General features: G+C 53.7%; 1 protein-coding gene across 8 annotated transcripts; it reads left to right on the top strand.

Moving 5' to 3' along the window:
• The first annotated feature begins 180 nt into the window (after nt 1-180).
• Nucleotides 181-23,054, top strand: RASSF5 (Ras association domain family member 5). 8 transcript variants are annotated; one of them, XM_071768566.1, is made up of 7 exons: nt 2,075-2,093; nt 8,367-8,470; nt 12,009-12,268; nt 17,865-17,978; nt 18,670-18,967; nt 19,288-19,403; nt 20,166-23,054. In XM_071768566.1, exons 3-7 carry the CDS (start codon nt 12,167-12,169, stop codon nt 20,316-20,318), a joined length of 783 nt encoding a protein of 260 aa, XP_071624667.1. In that variant the 5' UTR covers nt 2,075-2,093; nt 8,367-8,470; nt 12,009-12,166; the 3' UTR covers nt 20,319-23,054. The 8 variants fall into 8 exon arrangements, with proteins under 8 accessions (XP_071624664.1, XP_071624662.1, XP_071624668.1 ...); XM_071768565.1 differs by lacking the exon at nt 2,075-2,093 and adding an exon at nt 8,020-8,143; XM_071768563.1 differs by lacking the exons at nt 2,075-2,093; nt 12,009-12,268 and adding an exon at nt 181-554 and having other exon boundaries at nt 20,074-20,223.
• Nucleotides 23,055-23,256: the final 202 nt, after the last annotated feature.

Raw genomic sequence — 23,256 nt, 5'->3', positions numbered from 1 at the left:
ACGGATCACTCGGGGGGGTGGGGGGGGGGTGGAGTCCAGCGGCGATGGGTCCCTCGGGGAGGGGACCGGAGGGTGCTTCCCCTGAGGGACCCCTCCCTTGTAGACCCCCCCCAAAGGGCCGGTCCCGGTCCTTACCCCCCGCCCCCCCCTTTCCCTCCGTGTCTCCTCCCCCCGGCCCGGTGCAAAGCGCCTGCGCTGCCCCATTCCCGCCCGGCGTTCGGAGCCCATGGCGGTGCCGGTTGTGGGGCTGTGCCCCCGCCCGCTGCCCCCCTCCGCTCCCGGCTCCATGCGCCGGCGGCTGCCGGGCCCCTCCGTCCCCTCAGATCCCGTTTGCGGCCGCTCCCCGGGGAGCCCCGGGGGGGCCCGGGCTGCGCGGCGGCTGCGGCGGCGGGGGGGAGCCCAGCGGCTGCTCCCCGACGTGCGGAGCATCTTCGCGGCCCCGCGGGAACCGGCGGAACGCGGCCGGGGGCACCGCTTTGCCCCTCGCCCCCCGCGCCGAGGCTGGTGCGACCTGTGCGGAGAGGCGGTGCGGGAGCGAGCCCTGCGCTGCGACTGTGAGTGCTGCCTGCACCCCGCTCTTCCCGCACCCCTTGCCTTGCCCGCGTCTCTGCCCGGGCGGCTTCATCCCGCACTGCAGCCCCATCCCCTGCCCGCACCCCGCTCTTCCCGCATCTCTGCCCCAGAGCTTCATCCCGCACCCGTGCGCTGCTTGCACCCCTGCCCGCATATCCTGCCCTGGCTCTTCTTCCCGCACCGGACCTTCTGCCTCCCCTCCGCCCCGGCTCTGGGACCCCAGACCCCCCGCCGGGATCTCCCGGATTTGCGGGGAGAGCTCCGCACCGCTCCGGGCTTCCCTTGGGGGGTCCCCAGTCGCTCCGGGCGCTGGCTGGAGGAAGGGGCCTGGACGGGGTCTCCCCCCAGAGGGGCCGGAAGGTGCTGCCGGGAGGATTTGGGAAAGGGAGCTTTTCCAGGAAAGAGGGAATAATGAGCTTGGGAAGGGATTGGCATCAGAGCAGGTCTGCGGGAGCAGGAAGGGCTCGTGTTGGGAGGTTTTAATTCCTCTGGGACACCTCGCACTGCCCAAACTGCCGGGATAAGAGCGCTGGTGGCAGTGGGATTCAGTGGGACGTGTGTTCCCCGTGTCAGATCCACGCTGTATTCCTGCCTCTGCTCTGCAGGAGATTAAATCTTTCCATCGGGTGGGAGGGACTCAGAGAGGCCAAACGAGGTGACTCCGGCGGGGCCGTGCAGTGGCCCACGCTCCGTGTCCGGTGTCCCAAATCCCTGGGGTGCTGCTCTCGGGGTGGCTGTGCGGTCCTCGGGCAGGTGTCACCCGTGTTTTGTGTTCCAGATGCCGGGGTGGGAACGTGGGGGGCCGTGGGGTGCTGGGCAGGGGGGGTCTGAGTCTCCCAGGCTGCGGGTGATGCGGGAGCGGGTGATGCGCTGACAGCTCCCGTCCCGCAGGGTCCCTGCTGCAGCCTGGGTGCGAGGCTGTCTCTTTCCGGGTGGAGTTTGGGCTTCTGTGACTCGGAGATTTGCTGGATGTGGTCAGCTGAACCTTGATTTTTGGCAGAAGTTGTTAAATGGCAATGCCATTCACCCCAGGCTTGTGAACGCAAGACCCAGGCAGGGGGGGCATGTGGGGTGAGGGTCCCCTGTTTGGGGGGGCAGGGGGAGCAGGTACTCGGTGCTGGTGGTTATTTGGGGTGAGGGGATGAGGTGTCCCAGCTGGCAGCAGCTGAGGAGGTTTCGTTTCTTGTTTGGGGGGGGGTTTCTTCGTTTTGGGGGGGTTACTCCAGGCAACATCAGCCTCACCGGGGCAATCCCGCCCTGGCTCAGCCCCTTCTGGTTCTGACGCTTGGTTTTTCTTAAATTATGAATCAATTAAATGTGGTGATTTGCACGCCGGGCTCTCCGTGCCTCCTGGTGTCCGTCTGGGAAGGAAGGGCAATGGGGAGAGGAGGTGGCACCAGCTGGCCCTGCTGCACGGCATTAAGGGTTTAGCGCTGATTGCTGTTAATTAAATGTAACCCAGCCCTCCCCACGGGGCCGGCACAACGTGACCCAGGAATCCACCGGGGCTGGGGAACTCGGTGAGTTGTTTGGGAGAGGGTGCTGGAAGTGTTTGTGCTGCTGGGCTGTGCCTTGGCTCCTTCCTGGCCCTTCCTGGCCAAACCCCTCCGGAGGCAGCAAGGGTCGGGATGTGCCCTGGGGCTGGTGGCCCCGCTGTGCCCGTCCCAAACGGGGGAATAAAGGTGCTTAAAGAAATAGTGGGGGGGTTATCTGAAGAGAAACAAACTTTGCTGGGGCTCTTGCCTTTCCCCAGCCCCCCTGCAAAGCTGTCTCGGGGCTCATGTGTGAGGTGGGGTCCTGGGCTGTGTGTTTTGAAATCCTGTGGAGAAGAATTCACAGAGCTTTGAAGTGTTGCAAGTAACTATAAATATTTGTTTTGAGGGACTTCTCTGGCAGGAATTTTTTTTTTTTTCCCCATTGTTATATTGAAACAAATGTTAAAGAACTGAATTTCCCTTTTTATTTCAGAGGAGAGTTGTTAGGACTGTGGGAGTAGTTCTGCCTCTAGAATTCCCCAACCAACCAGGCTGGGGCTGCAGGGTGGGGGGAAGCTTCAGTGGAGATGCTCATAACTTCATCTGCATCCCCTCTCATCCTTGTAGTGTGTCCCCTTAATGATGCCCAAGAGCTGCAGACAGGGTGTGCTGGCCTCCCTTGCTGAATATTTCATTTTCTTCTGATGCAGAGTTGTTTGCTTTTGACTTGCAGCCTGAGGGTGCTCAGGTTTAGTTTGTTCAGTTTTGGGCTCCTTTCTTTTTTTTTTAAATTTTTAAAAATTTGATTTTATTTTTGCTTCATTATTTACACCAGATCTGGTCGTCTGTAATAAAACGTGAAAGTGGAATTTATTCCTTCATCCTCCCCAAAAGATCCACGTCCCATCCTGTCTGAGCTGTGGGCACGCGTGGGATGATGCCAGGCCCCAGCAAAGGGGAAACTTGAAGGTTTTGGGTCTGCCCAAAGGGGGCAAAGGGGAGGGTGGGGAGGAGGAGATGTTCCCACTGCTGGGCCAGGAGGGGTTTTTGTTTGGGTGCTTTTCATGGCAGGCAGCAATGCCCTGAAATCCCCTCAGCTCCATTTCCCCTTTTTCCAGCAGCGTGGGGCCATCTTCCCAAGGCTGCCGTGGGATGTGCTGTGGTTCCTCTTCCATCTGGGGTCTGGGTGGAAGAGGTGAAGGCAGACACCCAGAAAGTCCCAAAAATGATCCCCGTGGGTGGCTTTCCCTGGGCACCTGGTGGGTTTAGGCTGTCCTGAGCTGGTGTGTGGCTCCAGAGCTCTTTGGAGGCAGTGGCCAGGCTCTCCCTGAGGTTTTTTTTGCTCAGGTTCTGCCACTCAGCGTGCTGGGTCTTGGTTCTGCTGACCAAGGTGGTATCAGAATAGGAATCTGTTGGCTCAAGTGCTTCTTTGCCAGCAGATCACACCAGTTCTCCCTGCTCCCTGCTGGGCAGGTGGCTCTGAGCTTCTGCTTCCAGGGAAACCTCAGGGTGAGTCCAGCACCTGATGATCTGGGTGGCAAATGGAGCTGTACCTGAAGTCAGATTTTGATCTGGAGCTCTTGCGACATGGACCTGGTTCAGTAAAACACCTCAGCCTGGCCCTGCCTTCCTGCCTCTGCTCTGAAGCCACTCTTATCTCTCCCAGCAATTAATTCTGCACTGGGGTGCTGAATCAGGCCCCATTTCCTTAAGGAGGAGGTTGGATAAGCACTCCCCAGTCCTCCTTCTGGTTTGTAGAGCAAACTCCAGTTCTAACATTACTGGTTCTCAAGTAGATGTTTAAGATAATGAATTCTTTAGCAGGTGTGGACACTCTTAAAAAGCCCATCCCAGCCTTGCCAGGCTGAGGCCCTGCTCATGCCACTGGTGGTTTTTTCATGTTCCCTCCTTCTTCCAACACGTCCTCCCACGCTCTGTCGTTGTCTCTGTAAATAATAATTACCCCCAGCTCACAGGACCCACAGTGCTTTGCATCTCTGTCCTATTTAGCTGGTCCAGACAGATTCCTGAGGTTTCTCCTGCTCCCGGGTGACTCGGGAAGGCTGGGATGGTGATGCTGGCCTGGCAGAGGTTGGATGAGGGCAGGGCGGGGTGCTGGGGTGCATCCCACCCCCCTGAGGTTCCCCGGGGCAGGGTGTTTGGATCCCTGGGGGAGATGGAGGTGTGAGGAGCTCCAGTGACCTGCCCGGAGCTTGGTGACAAACTGCTGGAGCTCCTGGGGCAGTTCAGGGCTTCAGGGAGATGTTTCTTGCTGCAATCCAGTCAAGTGCCTTGGGAAGGATTTATGGAGGGAGATACCAGCCCAGGCTCCGGGTCTTGCTTCTCAGGTTAGTTTTGGGCTGTCTTTCCTCTCCCCTTACTTAGTCCCTGGTTGAGTTCTTTGCTGGGCAGGGAGTGGGAAGCAGGGCCATGTGTAGGGCTGCTGGCTGGGGCAGGGAAGGGTGGAACAAGAAAGTCCCTGGTGGTGTTTAACTCATTCCTTATACTGCTCGGGGGGGACTTTTAGGGTTAGTTTAATTTCATGGTTGTTCCTCCCTGCCTAAAAGCCAGAAGGCATCGTGTGGGGAGAGCTGGGGTGTCTGCCAGAGGATGCTGAGCAGAGGGGACAGTCCTGGGGGCAAGGGGATGCAGTGGCAGGTTTCAGACATGCTGCTCCACTCATCTTCATGTCCCAGCCCATCATTCAACACCAGCTGGAGCAGTAACTGAGATGCTGTGAAAGGACTGAGAAGTTGCTCTGAAACCCAGCTAAGCATGGGCAGAGTTAAATCAATATTACACATCCACTGAATCTCAGTGTGTGCCTTTAACCTCTGATTAAACATTGGGGACTTTTTTTTTCCCCTTAACCTTTAGAAGGCTGCAGGAGAAAAAACAGGGAAGTGAAGGGGGGGGTATTGGGAAGAGCCCTCCCAGCACTCAGCTGGGTCCTGTGCTTTCTCTCTCTAATCTCTCCTGTTGGGTTGTTTTATCTTATCAAGCAAAAAGCCCCAGAAATAGAAAGTTTTCCGTGGTGAACAGGACAAGCCCAGAGATGCCCAAGCTCTGTGCTTCTTGCTGCCTTGTTGCTTGAAAAAATTAAATAAATAACCCCAAACCCCCTCCCTGTCAAACAGCAGCAAGGTTGTCAATGGACAATGTCAATGTTTTATCTCAAGGGGAGGAAAAGCCTCTCCTGGAAGCAGTAACCTGCACCCATCCACATTGCATCTCAGCAGCATTTGGTCTTGAAGAGCTGCTGGGCTCCCAGTGCCCCAGGAGCCACCAACCTCCCCTGGCAAGGATGACAGAAAGGGAAGCAGGGACAGGCACTTGCTTTGGGCTGGCAGCAAAGAGAATTCGCAAAATATTCAGGCATTTCCCCAAGTCCAAGTCTTGGTCTGAGGGATTCCAGCTGCTGAGGAGGCCGAGCAGGGAGGTCCTGCTGGTTGGAGGTAGGTGGGGGTGTAAATCAGTGGCTTTGGGGCTGTTTGGTGGCTGCTGCTGCTCCTTAGGGGATTCCTGGGGTGCTGCCCTGACCCTGCTGGTGATGCACGGCCCCAAGGGTCCCATGAATGGCCCCAAAGGGTCCTGCTGGGCTGGCACAGGGTTGGGATGGAGGTGACGTAGAGCTGGCACAGGGTTGGGATGCTCACCTGCTGACAGCAAGAGGGAGCCTCAACTTCAGCTCCAGCAGGGCACTGCAGGGAAGGAAAATTTGTCTTTGGGTAAAAAATGGCTCAAGAACATCTGCCTGGCAGCTGGGGCTGAGCTCCAGGGACCTCTAAGAGGGGTTGCTGTCACCAGGAGGGTTTTGTCTGTCCTGAACAAGCAGAAATTGACCCCTGGGACTCCCCTGGCTCTGCAAAGGAGCTGAACCCAAACCTCCTTGCTGAGGTTTCTCAGGAGGGATGGGGCTGGGGATGTCACTGGGGATGCCACATCCTGCAGCATCCCTGAGCTCACCTGGAGTGATGTCAGGTGAGGGCAAACCCAAACCTCATGTGTAGCTCAAGTGGTGTCTAAAGGGGTGTCTGAGCTGGCTGGAGCATTCCAGGACCTGGGGGAAAAGCTGGGGAGAGGCTTTTGCCAGGGGCATGGAGTGACAGGACAAAGGGAGAAGGCATTTCACACTGAAAGGGGGGATTTAGACCCTTGGGGAGGGGGGAGGGGGTGGGCAGGATGAGTGCAGTCCTATATTTAGGCATCCAGATGGGCATCTGTGTTGGGCTGTTTTACACTATCCAACTTTATCCCACTGGGAACCTTTATCTATGGAGAAAAGGAAATTCCTTTCAGCCCCCAAAGTTTTTCCCAGTGTTGTGATCGTGTTCACTTATTTATTATTTTTTTTTTAAGGAGCTACATTTCCAAGTGTTTTATTTGACTTGAATGGAAATTATCTTAAAGTGTAAGTGGAGGCATCCTGCTCCTCTTGGCACACGTGTCACATGGCTGCTTCCTAAAGCTGTGCTGGGTTTCTAAAATTAGTGTTCCCTGCTGGATCCTGAGTGATTAGGTCTGTTAATAGGTGAGGGTGACTAAGGAGGTGTCAGACTTTAATCCCATAAAGAGCTGCTTGGCCATAATGGGCCTGATCCGGGGGTGTGTTTGGGAGCTGTCATTCCCATGGTCTGTATTCCAGACTTCTCACCCCACTCCTCCCTCACCCAAGATGCTTGAACCTTCCCATCCCATCAGGAGGAGCTGCCCAAACCTGAAATCCTGGACCTGAGAGGCAGGAGGGATTTTCCAGTGGTGCCAGATGCTCAGGTGAACCTGTAACTGGAGCATCTTCAACTTGGCACCTCCAGCAGGGAGCTGGCACACGTCCCCCATTGTCCCTCCAGTTGTTGGAAAGGTCATGCATTAAATTACCAGCTAACTGGGTGGCTGAGCATAATTAGGGGGAAAAAATATAGGCGAGTGTCACTGCTTTCCCCCAGGCTTCCTTCAGACAACTGGCTTGGAATGGGAGACTGAGAGACAGCTCCTGCAGGATGCTGCTGAGTGAGAAATCATTTCCCTGCTTCCCCTGATGTTTTCCCCCTCAGCCATCCTGGGGCATTCCCACCTGTGAGTGCCCAGCAGGGCACAAACCCTCTTCCCAAGGGATATATTCCTTTTTTTTCCTACAGGCCCCAGATATTCAAAACCAATGACCTGGAAAAAAAAAAAAAAGAAAAAAAGGAAAAGGGGGATTTTTTTTTTTTCTTTCCAAGCTCACTGGCTTGGAGCAGGCACTCAGTTGGCTCCTTCAGTTGAGTGAACTCTCTTGCCTGGGTTTTAGGGTAATTTTTATTTCAGGTCAGTGACAGCTCTGGAATTTCGGGTAGTGTAAATAGTAGATTTAATGCTGTTTGTACAGCAGTTAAAAATTAAAAGGCTCAGCAGGGCCTTTAAAGGGGCAGGAGGTGCTTGGCTGGAGGCAGGAGAGCACGGAGAAGCCAGAGAAAGGGCTGGGGGGTGATAGCCACCCAGTGTCCCCAGTGATGTCCCCCAGCTGATGGATGGAGCTGGCTGTGCCAAGGGCTGGGAGTGAGCAGGGAGGACCCTGTGCCCACAGAGCTGAAACCTGGGGGCTGTGGAGTTGTCTGTGCAGTTTTATTCAATGTCTCACAGCAGGAGGGGTCAGCACCCAAAGGAAACACCCTCTGTAAATTCCTGATGGCACCTGGGCAGCCTCTGCTGGGGCTCAGGATGAGTCCCTGGCCTCTCCAGGGGTGACTTTTGGACAAAATCTGGTGGTAGATCCCTGTCTTCATCACTGTAACTGGCCCTTGGAGTGCTCAGATGCTGTGACCTTAAATAGTTGGACTTTTGTCTAACACAAGGATGGGTTTTTTTTCCCCTCCTGGTGTTGGAAAATTGCAGCCAAGCTTTTGCTGCAGGTGACACCTGGGGGCAGAGCTGGGGAGGGCTGTACCTGTCACTTGGTGGGACTGGGGCTTGTTCTTTACTCTGTGTTAAGGTGGCAGCAGATGAGGGGAAGCAGCAGTGTGTAAGGCAGGAATTGCTGCTCCTGCTGGAGCATTGCAGGAAAGCACAGGGTCCCCAGGCAGAGGCTGTGGGAGCAATTTTTTCCCCTGGATGAGGTGTTGTGGTGCCCATCCCTGCCTGCAGGAGTGTGCCTGAATGGGATGTGTTGGACAGGGGCACCTTGGAGGGTTTTTTAACAGTGACAATTCTGTGTCTGTGTGTGCCAGGCTGGCAGCTCTGCCCGTGGCACCATCCTGCAGGAATTCTCTCCCTTCCCTGGGTTCCCCCACTGCTCCTCAGTCCTCAGGGGGTCTGACTCTCTCCTTTCTCCCCTGGCAGACTGCAGGTACACGTGTCACCAGGAATGCTGCAGCCTCATCCAGCTGGATTGTCACCAGGGACAGCCCTCACCTGAGAGCACCCTCCTGCCACCCTGCAGCCAGGTACACGGGGAGGGGGCTTGGGGTGGTCAGCACCCTCCTGGTGTTGAATCTCCTGCAGATTCCTTGCTCCCAAAGGGTTTTATGTGAGGGGGGAGATGCTGTCAGAGACATCAGGGTCCTGCACTGGACCCACTGGTGTCACACACTGTGTCCATCTCACCTGGATGTCCTGGTGTGATGGAGGTTGTGCACGTGGGCATTCCCCACCCCAAAAACCTCCGTGTGGATCCATGGAATGTTCAAAACACTGGGACCAGAGCAGAGGGGGGAAAACATCCCCTGGGGATGTTGGCATCCTGGCCACATCCTGCTGCCTGCACATGGGGGGGTGAAACCTGCTTTAAATTGTGTCCCAGCACCTTCTGCAAAGTGCTTGGAGAGAAGCAGCCAAGGGGAATTTCTCCTGCACCTTTGGCTGGGCATGAGAGGGGGTTTTGCAAGGAGCTCCAGTTTAATAGCCTTGATTTAAGAGTTTCAGTAGTCCTGGGGGATTGAGACTCTTCAATCTGTCTTAGGGCTGTGCAGTAATCCCCAGAGCTCCTCCGGAAGGTTTAGCACTTTGCTTAATCCCTCCGAGGGTCCCATGGAGTCTGTGGTGCTGGGTCAGGCTGGATGGGGCTGCCTGAGCTGAGGTGTAAAATCCTTAATGCTGGAAGCTTAAAACCTTGCTTAGAAACCTGCCCCAAAGGGATCTGACTTGCACAGAGCCTTCCCAATCCTTATCTGCTTTTTAAAAACTGTGTTTTCTCCTTCATTCTTAACTCTGCCTTCCCATTCCTCCTCCTGGAGGACCTTGTGGCAAGTTGGAAGTGGAGGTTGTGGGGTTTCTGTTGGGAACAGTGGGGTTTGGTTGCTCCCTGTGCTTTGCTCCAGTCTGCAGCATTTAGAGAATCACAGAATCGTGTAGAATTTGCTGTGCTCATCATCCTTGGGAGGAAATTCTAGGATTCTGTGAAAATTCTGTGTAATTGCTGCTTGCTTGGAAGGAAACGGTCAGGATGGAACCTGGAGTTAGATGAGGTTTATCCTATAAATTATGCATTACAAAGGGACTCAAAATGGATTCCCCACTGAGCCTGGAGGTGTTTGAATAAGGGTGTGAAGCCAGATTTTTGTGTGTTCACAGCTCCTTCAGGTGCTGCTGGGCTTCCCTCAGCAGCGGGAGAAAAACTGGGGGTTTTAGAACCATTAGAAAAGCTTGTTCCATCCTCAGGGTCTGAACAGCACCTGGGGGTTATTGATGATCCTAATAATGAAGAGGGAGGCTGTGATTTGGGGCAATTCATCACTCTGACACATCTCTGGGGTGATCCCCTGGAGAGGCACACAATAATCCCTGATGACAGCAGCAAAAAGGAACCTATAACATCATCCTGATCCTGGTCCTGATCCTGGTTCTGATCCTGGTCAGGGATTGTTCCCCTGAACCCTGCACACAGCAAAGTGCAGCTGGGAGTCCCAGTAAAGGAACTGGGGGGGCTCAAGGGGAAATCACTGCAATAGAGCTCCCTTCTCATTTGTGGGTAATGGATAATCAAGGGGGAAAAAAAAATAAATCGAGTTTATTTGGTCTGAGCCTGTACACAGCCAGGTCCCTGGTGTGTTGGCCAAGCAGGTTTTGCTGCTCAGGAGGAGGAGGATGGAGGGAAAACTGTTCCAGAAAGAGACCCCCAGGGAGCCTGAGCACCCTGGGAAGGGAAAAAAAAGGGATTGCTTCCTGAAAACATCAGAAACTTAATAGCTTCCATCGTTGGAAGTCATTAAGTGGAATTGTCAAATGTAAGCAGACAGAAGCCTCAGAGAAACAGCTACTTCAGTGTCACTTGGGTAAGTGCTGTAACTCTGTCATTCCCAGCATTAATCATTTGGGATTTGATCCAGCAAAGGACTTTTGAGCACCTTACATTTGGGTTCCAGATTGGCTCCCTGGGTGAAGTCCCCGCTGCTGGAGCTGGCAAAAGCTGACAAATTATTTGGGTTGGGTTTTTTTGGTTGCTTGGTGGGTTGGTTTTTCACAGGGCTGATCTCCCCAGCAGATGGACCAGAGTGGGGAAGTGAATTCTCCTTGGGAAAGCCCATGGGGCAGCACCATGGGAATGCCCTGGAATGCCTGCACCCCATTCCCACTGGGAAAAACTTGGAGCTGAGGCTTCCATGAAGCCTGTGCCATTCACCAGCCCAACACTTGCTTTCTCCTGGCGTTGCACATGTTCAATTTAAGCTGCTTTCTCCTCTAAATATAGCCTGCTGGAGCTGAGGTTTCTGCTGCTCAGAGGGGAGCTTATTTATTTGCCATGTTACCAGTTGCTTTGTAAAGGTGCCATTTGGGTCCTTGCCACTTTCTTGGAGATGCAGATGTTGTGTCCTTGGCTTCCTGGGTTGTATTCACCCCGGCTGCTGCCTGGTGGGTGTGGAACCATCCAAAGCTTGTAGCAATCTGAGTCCATCAGCTAAGAGATAGAGAGAGAGAAGGGTCTGGAGCACGAGCTGCAATTTATCCAGAAGGGAAGAGGTTTTCATGGGTGGCTGAAAGGGTTTGTGAGCATCTTGGAGCCCTTTTGGACCATCTGAAGGAGCCCTGTGACCTGAAGGAGGGAGTGATAACCCCATTTTTCAGGGGTGATGTGCTGGTTGGTCCTCCTGCCCTTGGCAAGCTGGGGAGTGGAGCCCAAAGCTCCCCGTGCTTGCTGGCCTGGGGTGACAACGGCCCTTAGTGATGGTGACATTTGTGTCCTGGAAGTGACATCAAGGATTGACATAAAACAGCCACCAGGGCACTTGCTGCACTCCTCAATGAACATCTGCTGGCATTTTGTAGCCCTCCATCCCATCTGGGTTCTCCCCACTCCTCCCTTCCCATTTTAACCCACCTGGAGTGGGAGCATCTTCCAAAACCCAGGAGCTCCGGGGCATTTCCCTGGGCAGCAACCAAAGCTGCCTCAGGGCTGCCCAAATCGCTGTAAAATCAGCTGTGGAGTGGAGAAGCTGCAGAGACCCGGAGCTCCCGGCACCCCGAGGCCACATCCTCACCAAATTCCCCCCTTTCCCAGCACCTCTGGGCAGCCCGGCGGGGCTGGGGCTGGCAGCAGATGCAGCAAACGCGGGCTGTGGATTTTTGGGTAGCAAAAAGGGTGCTGGGGGCTGAGCAGGCAGTGGGCAGGCTCAAGCACCTCGGGCTCGGCATGAATAATTTTGCAAGAGGAAGCGTCGGGGGCTGCCCTGCCGGGGCAGGAAGGGGAGGGAGGGAGGGACGGGAGGAGGTGATGCTGCAGCTGGGGTGCTGAGGTGCTGAGGTGCTGGGGTTCTGGAGTGCCGGGGTGCTGGGGTTCTGGGGTGCTGGGGTTCTGGGGTGCCGGGGTGCTGGGGTTCTGGAGTGCTGGGGTTCTGAGGTGTCGGGGTTCTGGGGTGCCAGGAGCGGGAGCACAGCAGCAGCTCTGCCCCTTCCATGCTGCGCAGGGAAGGGGGGGTGGAGGAGGAGAGGGAAGGGTTACCCAGCACGGCTGCCTGGTAAAGAGAAATAACTGGGCTGGCTCCGGAGGATGAGCAGAAGGAGCTGGTGCAGAGAAGCTCCGGCGAGCTGAGGATGTGAGAGCGAGCTGGGTGCTGGGCTGGGAGCCGGAGAGGGAGGGGACCACCGATGGTCACCGCTCTTCCCCCCGAGCCTCTCGCCTCTGCTGGGCTCCCCGGACCTGCAGCATGAGCAGCGGGTACTGCAGCTTGGATGAAGACCTGGAGGATTGCTTTTTCACGGCAAAAACCTCTTTTTTCCGGAGCGCGCCCAACAAGGTCCCTACCAAGGTAACAGCTCCAAAAAAACTCGTGAGAGAGGATGTGCTGGGGGGGTCTTTGGGGGGTTTGCTGGGAGGTGTCGATGTCTCTGCACGTTTGGCTGCAGGTGTTGCCGAAATAAGGGCTCTGCCGGCCCCTCGAAGGCTCCCGTGGGGGGGGGCTGCGCTGCTGCGGGGATTTTTCAGCCGTGTCTCAACCTTTCCCGTGGTGGGTTTGCTCTTTCCCGGGGATCCACGGTGGAGGAGCCGACCCCAAATGTGTCTTTTGAAGCTGTAGTGGTGGTTGGGATGAGGGGAGGGAGGGAGGGAGGGAGGGAGGGAGCAGCCATGGGCAGGGGTCGGGGTTTGGCCTCGGAAAATACGTGGTGCTGGTGGCAATTGCACCTGTGGGTGGATGGGGAGAGGGGAAAGTTGTGGGATTCATTTAATCTGTGAATTTATTAATCTGGTGATGCATCTGGCCCTTTTTTGGGTGCATGTGTCTGGCTTGGAGGAGGACTGAGCTCTTGGCTGGGCAGTGTTGAGGTTTCTGTGTATATACACTGCATATATACACTGATCATGCTGCTTCGTGGGGGGGTTAAGTCTTTATTTAAAAAAAAAAAAAAAAAAAAAAAATCAAAACATTTATGTCATAAACTTTGGGGCACCAACCAGAACTGAGCACAAAAGGAGAAGGCTCTGCTGAGGAAGTGGGGGTTTTTCTCAGGAACTGGGGCCCAGCAATGGCTCCAGAGATGAGATCTGGCCTGGGGAGCAGCTTTTGCACTTGAGAAATCCCCCTGTGGAGCAGCAGCAGCAGCAGCAGCAGCAGCAGCAGCATGGCCACGATCCCTTTGGGCTCTGCAGTACCTGCACACCCTGAGCTCCAATCCCTTGGTCCCTGGGGTTCAGGTTTTTGGAGCTGGGGGGCTGAGGGGCTTCCCTGCAGCCCTGGGGGGGGGGGGAAGGAAAGAGTTGAAATCAAGTGGTTGTTTTATTGTAATTTATTTTAATTTCCTTGAAGAACCCTTCCCTGGGGTTTAAGGTGGGATATTCCCTGGCTGCCAGCAGCTCCCTCTCTCTGCTGAACCACACGGGCTGCTGGTTTTTAAATGTCATTTGATGAATCATTTGTGGAGGAGCTGGAAGAGGTTGGGTGCTGGTGTGACAGGCACTGCAACCCCTGGTCTAACGCTGTAATTTTGGGCTTGGGCACTGCAGATCCATGGTTCCCATTCCAAATTTGCCTCATTCCTCTCCTTCCCCTCCTTGCAGAGGGGTTGGGTGCTCCCACGGCTCCTTTTCACCTGTATCCTCACCTGGATGTGGGCAGCAGAGCTGGTGGAGAAGATGGAACCTTTCAGGGGTTTGGTGTTATGGGGAGGAAATGGTTCCTGTGCATGAAAAAAAAAAAAAAAAAACCAAAAAAAAAACCCCAGCACAACAAACCCACACGGAAAATTTGCTGCTCAGGCAGCTGATGTTGTGTAATGGGTGTGTGTTGGTGGTGTGGGGTCCTTGCATGTCTCTGGCTGGGGGTGGAAACCACCCCGAGGCCTCACTGGGGAAGGTTTTGGGGGTTTCATGGTGTCCCCAGGTCCTGCAGGAGGTGAGGGTTGGACCTCAGCTCTGGATGGAGTTTGCCCTGGAGTGTGGTGGGGAGGAGGTGGAGGTGATGGTGCTGGGCTGGATGGTGGCTGGAGGGGAGGATGTCCCTGGGGAGCCGTCAGGGAAGCAAAGGGACAAGGGACAGGCACAGCCTCAAAGTGGGCAACATCTGCCTTGGGGTTTCCTTCACCCCCTGTCCCTCCTTTTTTTACTTGGTATCTCCCTTCTTGAGATGGGGAACGTTTCCACCAGCACAGTCGCCGTGTTTCACCCCCAACCATGGCACCTCTTGTGGCTACGTGCAAAAAACCATCATCTGAGATGCCAAAGGGAGGTAACCTGCTGGGTGTGTTTGGGAACAGCAGTGGTGTCTGTCCTGGGATGCCCAGGAATGATTCCCAAGCACTGGGAGCTGCCAGGCCCTGGGCATGCCCTGTGCTGGGCAGGAATAAGATCAGTTTGGGTGACTTAGGGAGAAGTGTCTGAAATAACCTGGAAAGCAACCTCTCTGGAGGAAATGTGGGGTAGGAGGAGACAGAGAGACCTTCATTTAAAAAAAAAAGAGGGATTTTATCACTGTGCAGAGAGAGAAAACCGATTTTTCTGCTTACAAGGACAGCATGAGCCTGAGGAGCCTCTTTCTAGGAATTTTGTGATTCCTTTTTTTTTATTTTCAGAACCAGCAGCAGAATCCTCCTGCCTTAGCCAGGCACTGCTGCAGGGCTCAGGTGTGGCCTCATCCCTGCAGCTCTGGTACTTGGGGTTTTGGTGACTCCTCAGCTGAGTGGTTCAGTGCCTCGAAGTGGGATTGCTGGAAACTCTGCAGAATTGCTGCTTGGAGCCCTGGTTTGAGCAGTGGCTGCTGGGAGAGCTGGCTTGGAGGAGACAGGGGCAGCTTTCTGAGCTAGAACAGAAATCAACAAACCAGCACGGAGGCTGCAGCCAGTAACTGGCCAGTTCTGGGAGGAACCGAGGGGTTTCTGCAGAGCTGGAGGGGGATCTTGCTCCTCATCCACCCCCTGCTTGGGTTTTGAGCATCCCCAGGGATGTGTGTGTGTCCCCCAGGGGGACAGAGGGGACACAGCTCTGCCTGAGGCAGTGTCAAGGAGATGCAGGAGGCAGAGCCATGGAGCATCCCAGAGTCCTGTCCCTGCCCCCTTATTTCTGTCACTGGGGGAGCACAGAGTGGTTACCAACCCAGCCTGGACTCAGGGGTGGCCCTAGGGAACCTCTCCTGTGGTGGAAGAGGCTTCTCCTGGCCCTGCAAGCTCCTGGGGGTCAGTGGATCCCCCTGATGGGGCTGGGGTCCCACCAAGGGTCTCTGTGCACACAGGTGATGGGTTGGTCAGGGACCCCATGGGGTCTCATCCAGCCCAACCCCCTGAGATGGAGCTCCCTGGGAGGACCTGCTCAGTTCAGCTCAGCTCCCTGAGCAAAGCTGTGGCAGGAAAAATGGTTTCTAAGTGAAATCTCCATGGCAATCAGAACACTTCTCCTGCCTCTCACCTCTCAGAAATGCAGCAGCCCTCGTCCTCCCCTCCTCTGGAGATGCTCTGCTTGCCTCTCTTTCTTTCACCTTGCCCTCTGAACCCCAAAGTCAAGTGCAGCATCTCATCTGAACTTCTCAAAGGGAGGGGGGCATCTGGTTTGGTTGGTTTGGGCTTTTTCAAACCTGTTTTATGATTTTTTTTCTTCATGCTTTGGGTGAAGGAGGAGGCATTGGGTGTTTCTCAGGGATGGGGACCTCCCAGCTCTCTGGTGGCTGTGATTGGGATGTGCTGCCCCAGCTGCCCCCACTCCCTCCCACACCTGGATTTTACAGTTCTGAGCTCCCAGGCCTCGTGTTTCTGGCTCAGATTTGGTGGGATGGTGGCCCCAGGGTCCCAGGGTGATTCCCCTCTGCACCACAGGTCCCTGGCCAAGAGTGCTTGGACACACTTCTCCAGACTTTTTTTTCTGATGCTTTAAGACAAATCTTTCCCCAGTAAGTGGAAGAATTTAGGATTGGATACCCTGAGGTGCAAAACCCCTTGAGAAGAGTTCTTGAACTCCTGGTGCAACCTGACCATGGGAGGAGCCAAAGGGGGAGGCTGGGCTGTGGTTTTGGGACTGCAAATCATCCCAATGTTGGGAATTGTCACTTTTTTTGTGACTGCAAACTGTCCCAGCCTTGCTGATGGAAGATGGGGATGGATCTGTGCCTGAGCACACCAGGCAGGACTTGGCCACTCCTGCCTCCAGCTTGTTGCCAGGAATGTGGGATCATGTTGGGCCAAACCCATCTCCACTGTTCTGCTGTTCAAATTCCTCAGCTAAAGAGCTGGTGAGGAAAATGGGCTGGGAGGCAGGGCCAGGGCCACTCGGGGTCTCTGAGGCTGGGAGGAAGCAGCCCTGGCTCTCAGGAGCATCTCAGGAGCAGTGGAGTTGGGGAGCTCCTGGCTCCCACCTGGAGCTGTTGTTCCCAGCAGAGAGGACAGGAGAGAGCTGCTCCTTTGCTGGTTTTAAAGAGGTTTTTAAGCTGGGGGGTGACTTCTGCAAGGTGAGAGGCTGTGGGAAGGATGCTCTTTAGCTGGATGTGTCTCTCCTGGCAATCCTACAAACCCAGCAGTGGAAAAATTTGTCGTGGAGGCTTCACTGTTGCCTTTCTTGGCTTAGAATCCCTCTTTTGAGCACGGTTTTGTAGCCATGAGTGTCCCTGGGTTCTTTTATCTCCCCCTTAATAGCCCGGGGCTCATCAGCTGAGTGGTGAGTTGCAAAGGGGAGGCAACTGGGGTGGGTGACTGGGGTGGATGGCAGCTGTCCCAGCCCCAGGCCACGGGCATTGTGCATCACAGCCTCTTCCCAGGACACTTTCCTGGGCAGCTTTTATCCTGCCAAGCATTAGCCTGAGTGCCAGATGAGTCCTTCCTTACAATTGATGTCTCTTACAATGGAGGAGATGTAGCTTAGGGCTGGGGAGGAGCTTTGCAGCAGGCAGTGATGGGGGGGGGACATGGGCAGGGTCACCCTGCTGTCACCCCAGCCCCCCCTGGCTTGGTCCTGTGCAGCCCATGAGTGCTGGGACGTCACTGGAGGCCACAGGAGGTTGTGTGGCAGCTTCCCAGGGGATGGGGAGCCCCTCAGCTCCAGGATTTCAGTGATTCCTGCAAGCTGGGAGCAGTGGGGGAGCTCTGGTCCCCTTCTGCCTCGGGCTGGGAGCTGAAGCAGCCTGGCAGCTCCGAGCCCACCAGCACTTTTCCTCCCAGTTGCAGGGGAGGGTGGTGGGATGGGGATGTGCTGGTTTTGCAGGTGGGTTTTCCAGACCCTCTGGTGTGCTGCCCCGTGCCAGGCCACCCCCAGGGGACATCGTTCCAGGCAGCAGTGGGTGGCAGGGGTTGGGGCAGGCAGAGCTCTCAAGCTGTTGTTTTGTGAGCAGCCTCTTTCCTCCTGTCCCCCTCCAACAGGAAATGTGGCAAGGGTTTATGGTTAGCAGCTTCTGTTTCCCCTTCCTTCAGTCACCATTGCACGTTTTGCACCAGAAACTTTGCAAAACCAGAGGTCTGGCTGGATGGGTGAGGAGCAAGATGTTGCTGCTCTGATTCTGTGTGATGGAAGCAGCAGCTCATCCCCTCCCTGGGCTGCCTCTGCTCTGCTGGGGGGGATGCTGGGCTGGCTCTGGTCCCACTCGTGATGGGGTTGTGGCTGTGAGACAGAAAAACAGAGTCCCCAGCTTTGGGGACAGTGTGGTCACCGCTGCTTGGGGCACAGCCCAGCTGGCAGAGCTGGGAGGTTCTGTGCCTCAGTTTCCCACTAACTGGGGGGTTTTTTGCTCCCATCTGCTGCCTGTGATGGGTGTAGAGAGATGGCTTGGGGCAGGGAGGTGACATTGTGGCACCTCTTGGCTGTAGGGACCATCTCCAGCCTTGCTGGTGTCAGCTCAGGACCTGGGCAGCTTCATTGCTCCTGCATCTCCCAAGAAAAAGCAGAGCTGGGGAGGTGCCCTGTGAAACACCTGAAGTTCTCACTTCTGATTTCAGAATGTAACACAAACTGTAGAAGAGGAAAAACCCGAGCCTCCCACCGTCCAGGAGATCAAGCAGAAAATTGAAAAATACAATGCAAAGGTTACAAACTGCCTGCTGATGAAACTGGTATGTACTGGGGGGGGGGTTTAGGTGATAAGCAGAAAAGCCTTTGCTGGTGTCTGGGCTGCAGGGGAGGCATCACCCAGGCAGGAGGATTTGAGGCTGTGGAGATGTTTTTGTCTCCCCAACACTGAGGGGGATCCCGTGGCTTGTTCCTGCCTGGATGTGTGGAGGGAATTTCTGCAGCCGGGTTTGCTGCAGCTTCACCTTTGCAGTTTTGCAGAGCTTGGGGGGGGGGGGGGTAAGGGATCTGTTGTGAGCTTCAGTCCTTGAATGAGGATTTATTACGTGGAGATGTGAGAACCTGTAAGCAGGGACTAAAACCAGGAGGAATAGGGTCAGGAGATGCTGCTGAACACAGGGGGTGGAGACCTTCCCCGTGGTTTCAGGGCCTCACTTAATTGCAGCTACAAGTGGAATGGTTTCCAGAATGACTTGTAGCAGTGTTGGTCTGAAGATGAGGTCTCACAGACAGGAAGGGATGAGTCACAAGGAGCAAATCAGCAGTGACTAACCCAAAATGCCTGCTACTTTTTACCCCATTAACAAGAAACCCTCAAAACCCCCCCGCGGTGGTGGTACTCACGGGGTGGAAAATCCCACAGACACCCCACGAGCTGCAGGGCTGAAACCCCTGCGAGTGGGAGTGGGTCTGGCAAAGCTCCCCAGAGCCTGAACCCTCTTTCTTGTCCTCCAGAATGATGATGGGACATACACTGGGTTCATCAAGGTCCACTTGAAGCTGCGTCGCCCCGTGACGGTCCCGGCAGGGATCCGACCCCAATCCATCTATGATGCCCTCAAAGAGGTGAACCTGGCCGAGATGACAGCCAAAAGAACCTCCTTCTACCTGCCCCTGGATGCCATCAAGCAGCTCCACATCAGCAGCACGACCACGGTGAGCGAGGTGATCCAGGGGCTGCTGAAGAAGTTCCTGGTGGTGGATAATCCCCAGAAGTTTGCGCTGTTCAAGGAGATGCGGAAGGATGGGCAAGGTGAGGCCGTGCCCTGAGCAGGTCACTCACTGGTGGCTGTGACAGAAACATCACCAAAATGCTCCTCCAGGACTCAGTGGTCCCAAATGGCAAATCCCTACAGGGCCTGAGCTCCAGGGGAGGTGATGCTGCTCCTGGGGAATTGGTTTTCAGAAGGGGCTGAAGTCCCCCAAGACCCAGCAGAGATGTTCAGGGGTCTCCAAGGCACTCAGCTGTTTCCACTCTGATCCTAAGCAGCACAAAGTGGTTTTACCTCCTCCAGTTGACCCTCTGAGCCTTCCTCTTGCCCTGGCAGTCACGGGTTGTCTCTCTCCTTGCAGTTCTCCTCCAGAAGCTCCTTCTGAGCGAGTACCCCCTGTACCTCCGGCTCCTGGCGGGTCCCGACACGGATGTGCTGAGCTTTGTGCTGAAGGAGAATGAAACTGGGGAAGTTGAGGTTTGTTGGAGGCTTTTCCCTTTGGATTTCACGTGGAGGTTTGGTGGGGGCAGCACGGGTGGAAGTGGTGGAACCAAACAAGGCTGCTCCCCTCTGGTGGGGCTGGGTTTGCCGTAGAAACTTTCCTCCAAACTTGTTAAGGACTGGTTGTACCTTACTTTAAAAAGCAAACAAATAAATGAAAAGATCATTTATTGCTCCTCAAGGAGATCAGATTTTGAGATTTAAAAAAAAAAAAATAATCTAAACAAGTGTGAAAAATCAGCTGAGGTCAGTAGTGCTGGCCAAGCCATAATCTGTTTACAGAACCAAGCAACCCCATCCCAGAGTTAATCCTCAATAATTAGATCAGCTAAATGCTGTTCTAAGTCGTTTTGGTAACTTTGCAGGAAAATAGAGAACTGGCTCCTGCTGGCACCTTGCTCCCCATTTGTAAGGAGAAGTGCAGGTGAATGCTCCATCAGTTACTCCCAAAATATATCCCAATTCCTTAGGGAGCTGTGGCATCTCTTGCAGTGGGAGCTTGAATTCATCTGAGTAAAGATAATTCTATGAAATCTTGAGGCTCAGGACTGGGATGGTGCCATAGCCCATTGTCCCCTCTCTCTCACCACACGAGGCTGTGAGATCAAGCTGCTGTTTAAATGTCTTTTATTGTTCCTCTTCACAGACCCAGGGACCAAACCAACCCAAACCCACTACAAAACCAGTCAGGTGAATGGTGTGTGCTTACTTTTCCCTCTGTTTCTGCTGTTTCTGCAGTGGGATGCATTCTCCATCCCAGAGCTACAGAACTTCTTGATGATTCTGGACAAAGAAGAAAAGGACAAAATCCAGCAGGTGCAGAGGAAGTATGAGAAGTTTAAACAGAAACTGCAACAGACCTTGAAAGAGGCCAGAAGCAAGCCTGGGTAGCTCTGCAGGAGGCACTGGGCAGCAGACTAAGCTAAATATCATTTTTAAAATGAAAAGACACTTCTCAGGACACCTTATAGTGGTCACTCTCCCTCTTCATCCTTCCATTAAGGACTGGCTCCCAGCAGCCCTAAAATCAACGTTGACTTCTTCTGGAACCTCTTACCCCAGGACCAGAGCCAAAGAAGGGGAAACCTGTTTGAAAACTGCTCCTCAGCACCCCAAACAAACACAGCTGCTGGGGCCCTTTTCAGCTCTCCCATCTGATGGAGAAGCTTGGAGGAAAAGCCTGAGTGTTAAACCCCAGAGGGACATCTCCTGGCTTACCTTTTGAGCAGGGTCACTCTTGCTGCTCACACTCTTCCCAGGAACTTGCTTGTTCTTTTCTGGAGTCTCCTGGAGATCTCATTTTGGAAGTGGGGCACAGGAGGCAGCAGAGGAGGAGGAGGAGGAGGATGCACTAAACCCTGGGGGTGCTGCAGCTCCAGCCCATGTCTGGTCCAGGGCTCAGGTAGCCAGGGAAATGTCAAGTTTGCCCAGGCAACCCCCCAACAGGCTGTTAGTGAGGATTACTGAAACTTGGTAATATTTGAAATCATCCAGTTTGATTCCAGTTAATTCCCAGTTATGAAAACTGATGGGAATTAAAGCAAGGAGCCCTGATGCTCACCTGAGCTGGCCAAAGTTTTACCAGTTTTCTGCTCTGTAGGATTTGGGATCTATGTTTCCACAAATTCTGTTTGAAAAGTGATAAGATGATGGCTGGGGCATGGGCTGAGGGTTCAATACTGAACATTTCACAATCCTGACCCAACAGACCAGCCCAGCAAAGCCCAAATCCCTCTTTCCCAACTCAGATTCCTTTGGAGCCACCAACAGGTCTGGCAACGAGGGAGAGGAGCTCCAGCCCAGGCCAGGGGATGGATGAGTGCCCAGAACATGGGCTGCCTGGGGGGGAAAAACCTCTGAGCACCAGGAGGAGCCAGGGCAGGGTTGGCTTTGGGTGCTTTCCCACCACCTCTTACCCTTGTGCTGCTCTCCTGGCCCTCAGACCCCATCCTCTCCCCACTCACATTTGGTGCTCTGCCTGCAAGCTCTCCAGGTTTTGCTCTCTACGTGGAGCCAGGAGGGGAGAATCAGTCTCTCCCTCCCCTTCTCTCAGGGCTCCCACTGTCCCTGTGCATCCTTCCAAAAAAAACAAAAAATAATCCTTGAGCTGGAGCATCAGGTACTGCCAGGACCCGTGTTTACTCTCAGTGCTTTGTACCAAGCACTGCTCAGCCAGGGTCACCTTTCCCTCTGTTTACACAGGACAAAGAGAAGGAGGAAATGGAATATTGGCTCTGGTTGGGTTGTGCTGGAGCCTCTGAAGGGGCTGAATGTGGGGAACCAGCAGGTCCTGCTGAGCTCCTGGCCCCACCTGCCCCAAGTGGGGGGGATGCAGGGGGTTACTGGGTCACAGCTACCACAATGTGGAAGAGTCCAAAATTTACCTCAGTGCCTTTTTTTTTTTTTTTTTTTTTTTTTTTTTTTTAAGTGTGAAGACTTTGAGTTTGGGCTAAGGAGGAAGTTGGAAGGGACTTTTGTAGAGACCTTGTCAGTTCTGTCCCTGTTCCCCTGCTGTGCAGTTGGGATGAGGCTGCTCCATCTGTAGAGGGACAAGAAATTTGGTTTCTTTGAGGGTGACTGCTTGGCATTTATTTTTTTTCCCCCCTCCCTGGGTTTATACTTGAGTATGTTTGGTTCTAAACCCTTAAGAGAGTGACTGCATCACTTAAAAGCCCTCAGTTTGTATAAATGCCACTTTCTGCAAGCTTCTTCCCAGCTCATGTTGTAGTTGGTGGTGTCCAAGGGTTTGCTCACAGGGACTCCTGGCTCTACTCCACACCTCAGTGACCTTTCCAAGGTGGTGACAGCCCAAACTCAGCAGTGATTTCCATGCTCTGGGGCTGTTTGTTCACTTACAAGAATACTTCTTACTTCACTCTGCACTCGTGAAGTCATTTAAATAATATTTATCTGGTGCTTTCAGTTGTGGAAGCCCTGGATAAATCCTTGTGCACTGTACATCAGTTCTGAGAAGTGAGATCCTTGTTTTTAAATCCCTTATCCTTCTGGCTAAAAGTTGCAAGGAATTTCTTTTTTTGTTGTTGTTTTCCTACTGGTTTTTGGTGACTGTCTCCCTCTCCCCTCCTGGAACCCAGCATGTCTTTGACATTTTGTAGAAGGCATGGCTTCTTATGCAATTACTGTGAATGCTGCTGAAAAAATCTCCTGCAAAGGGGAGGGCTGGTTCTTTTTTTTTTTTTTTAATTATTATTTTTATTCAAGATGCAGGGGCATTCAAGGAATTGGGAGATCTTGAAACTCAAGGTCTCAACAGGTTGACCTGTGTGTAGAAGAGGAGTAGTGGCCCCTTCCTTAAGCTCAAAATACTGTTGGCAGTGCCTTTGGTTAGCAAGTTGTCTTTGCCTAGTTCCTGTGAATTTATTTTTCATGGCTATTGTAAAAGATGTAAAATAATGTGTATAGAATGGAATAGTAAAGCTTCTATGGCAAAGTGAAATGCATTTTTGCAATGCTGTAATTTATTTTTACTACTCCCGAGTAATTCTATGGCATTTTTAAAAAATGTCCCACTTCCAGCTTTTTTGAGGGTTCTGAAACTACTTGTTAAGATGCAGACAGTGTACAAAAAAAAAAAAGACAATGATAATAAAACTGTCAGTAATTAAAGGAATCTCTTCTACTTCTTTTTCTGGCGCCCTCCTATGGAACTTTCATGTATTAAGGGAAAATAGAGGCATCTCTCCAGCAGCAAATTTACATTTCTTGACCCTACTGTAAAGTGTTGAAGCTTCAGTTCAAGTGGCACAGAACATCTCCTCCTGTGAAACCAACCAAAGTGTTCCATTAATCTTCTCTTAATATTTTATCT

The sequence above is a fragment of the Heliangelus exortis genome, chromosome 25, assembly GCF_036169615.1.
Source record: "Heliangelus exortis chromosome 25, bHelExo1.hap1, whole genome shotgun sequence".
In the NCBI taxonomy this organism is placed as follows: domain Eukaryota; kingdom Metazoa; phylum Chordata; class Aves; order Apodiformes; family Trochilidae; genus Heliangelus; species Heliangelus exortis.
Note: the sequence above shows the minus strand (reverse complement) of the source record. Positions and strands in the feature narration are given on the sequence as shown.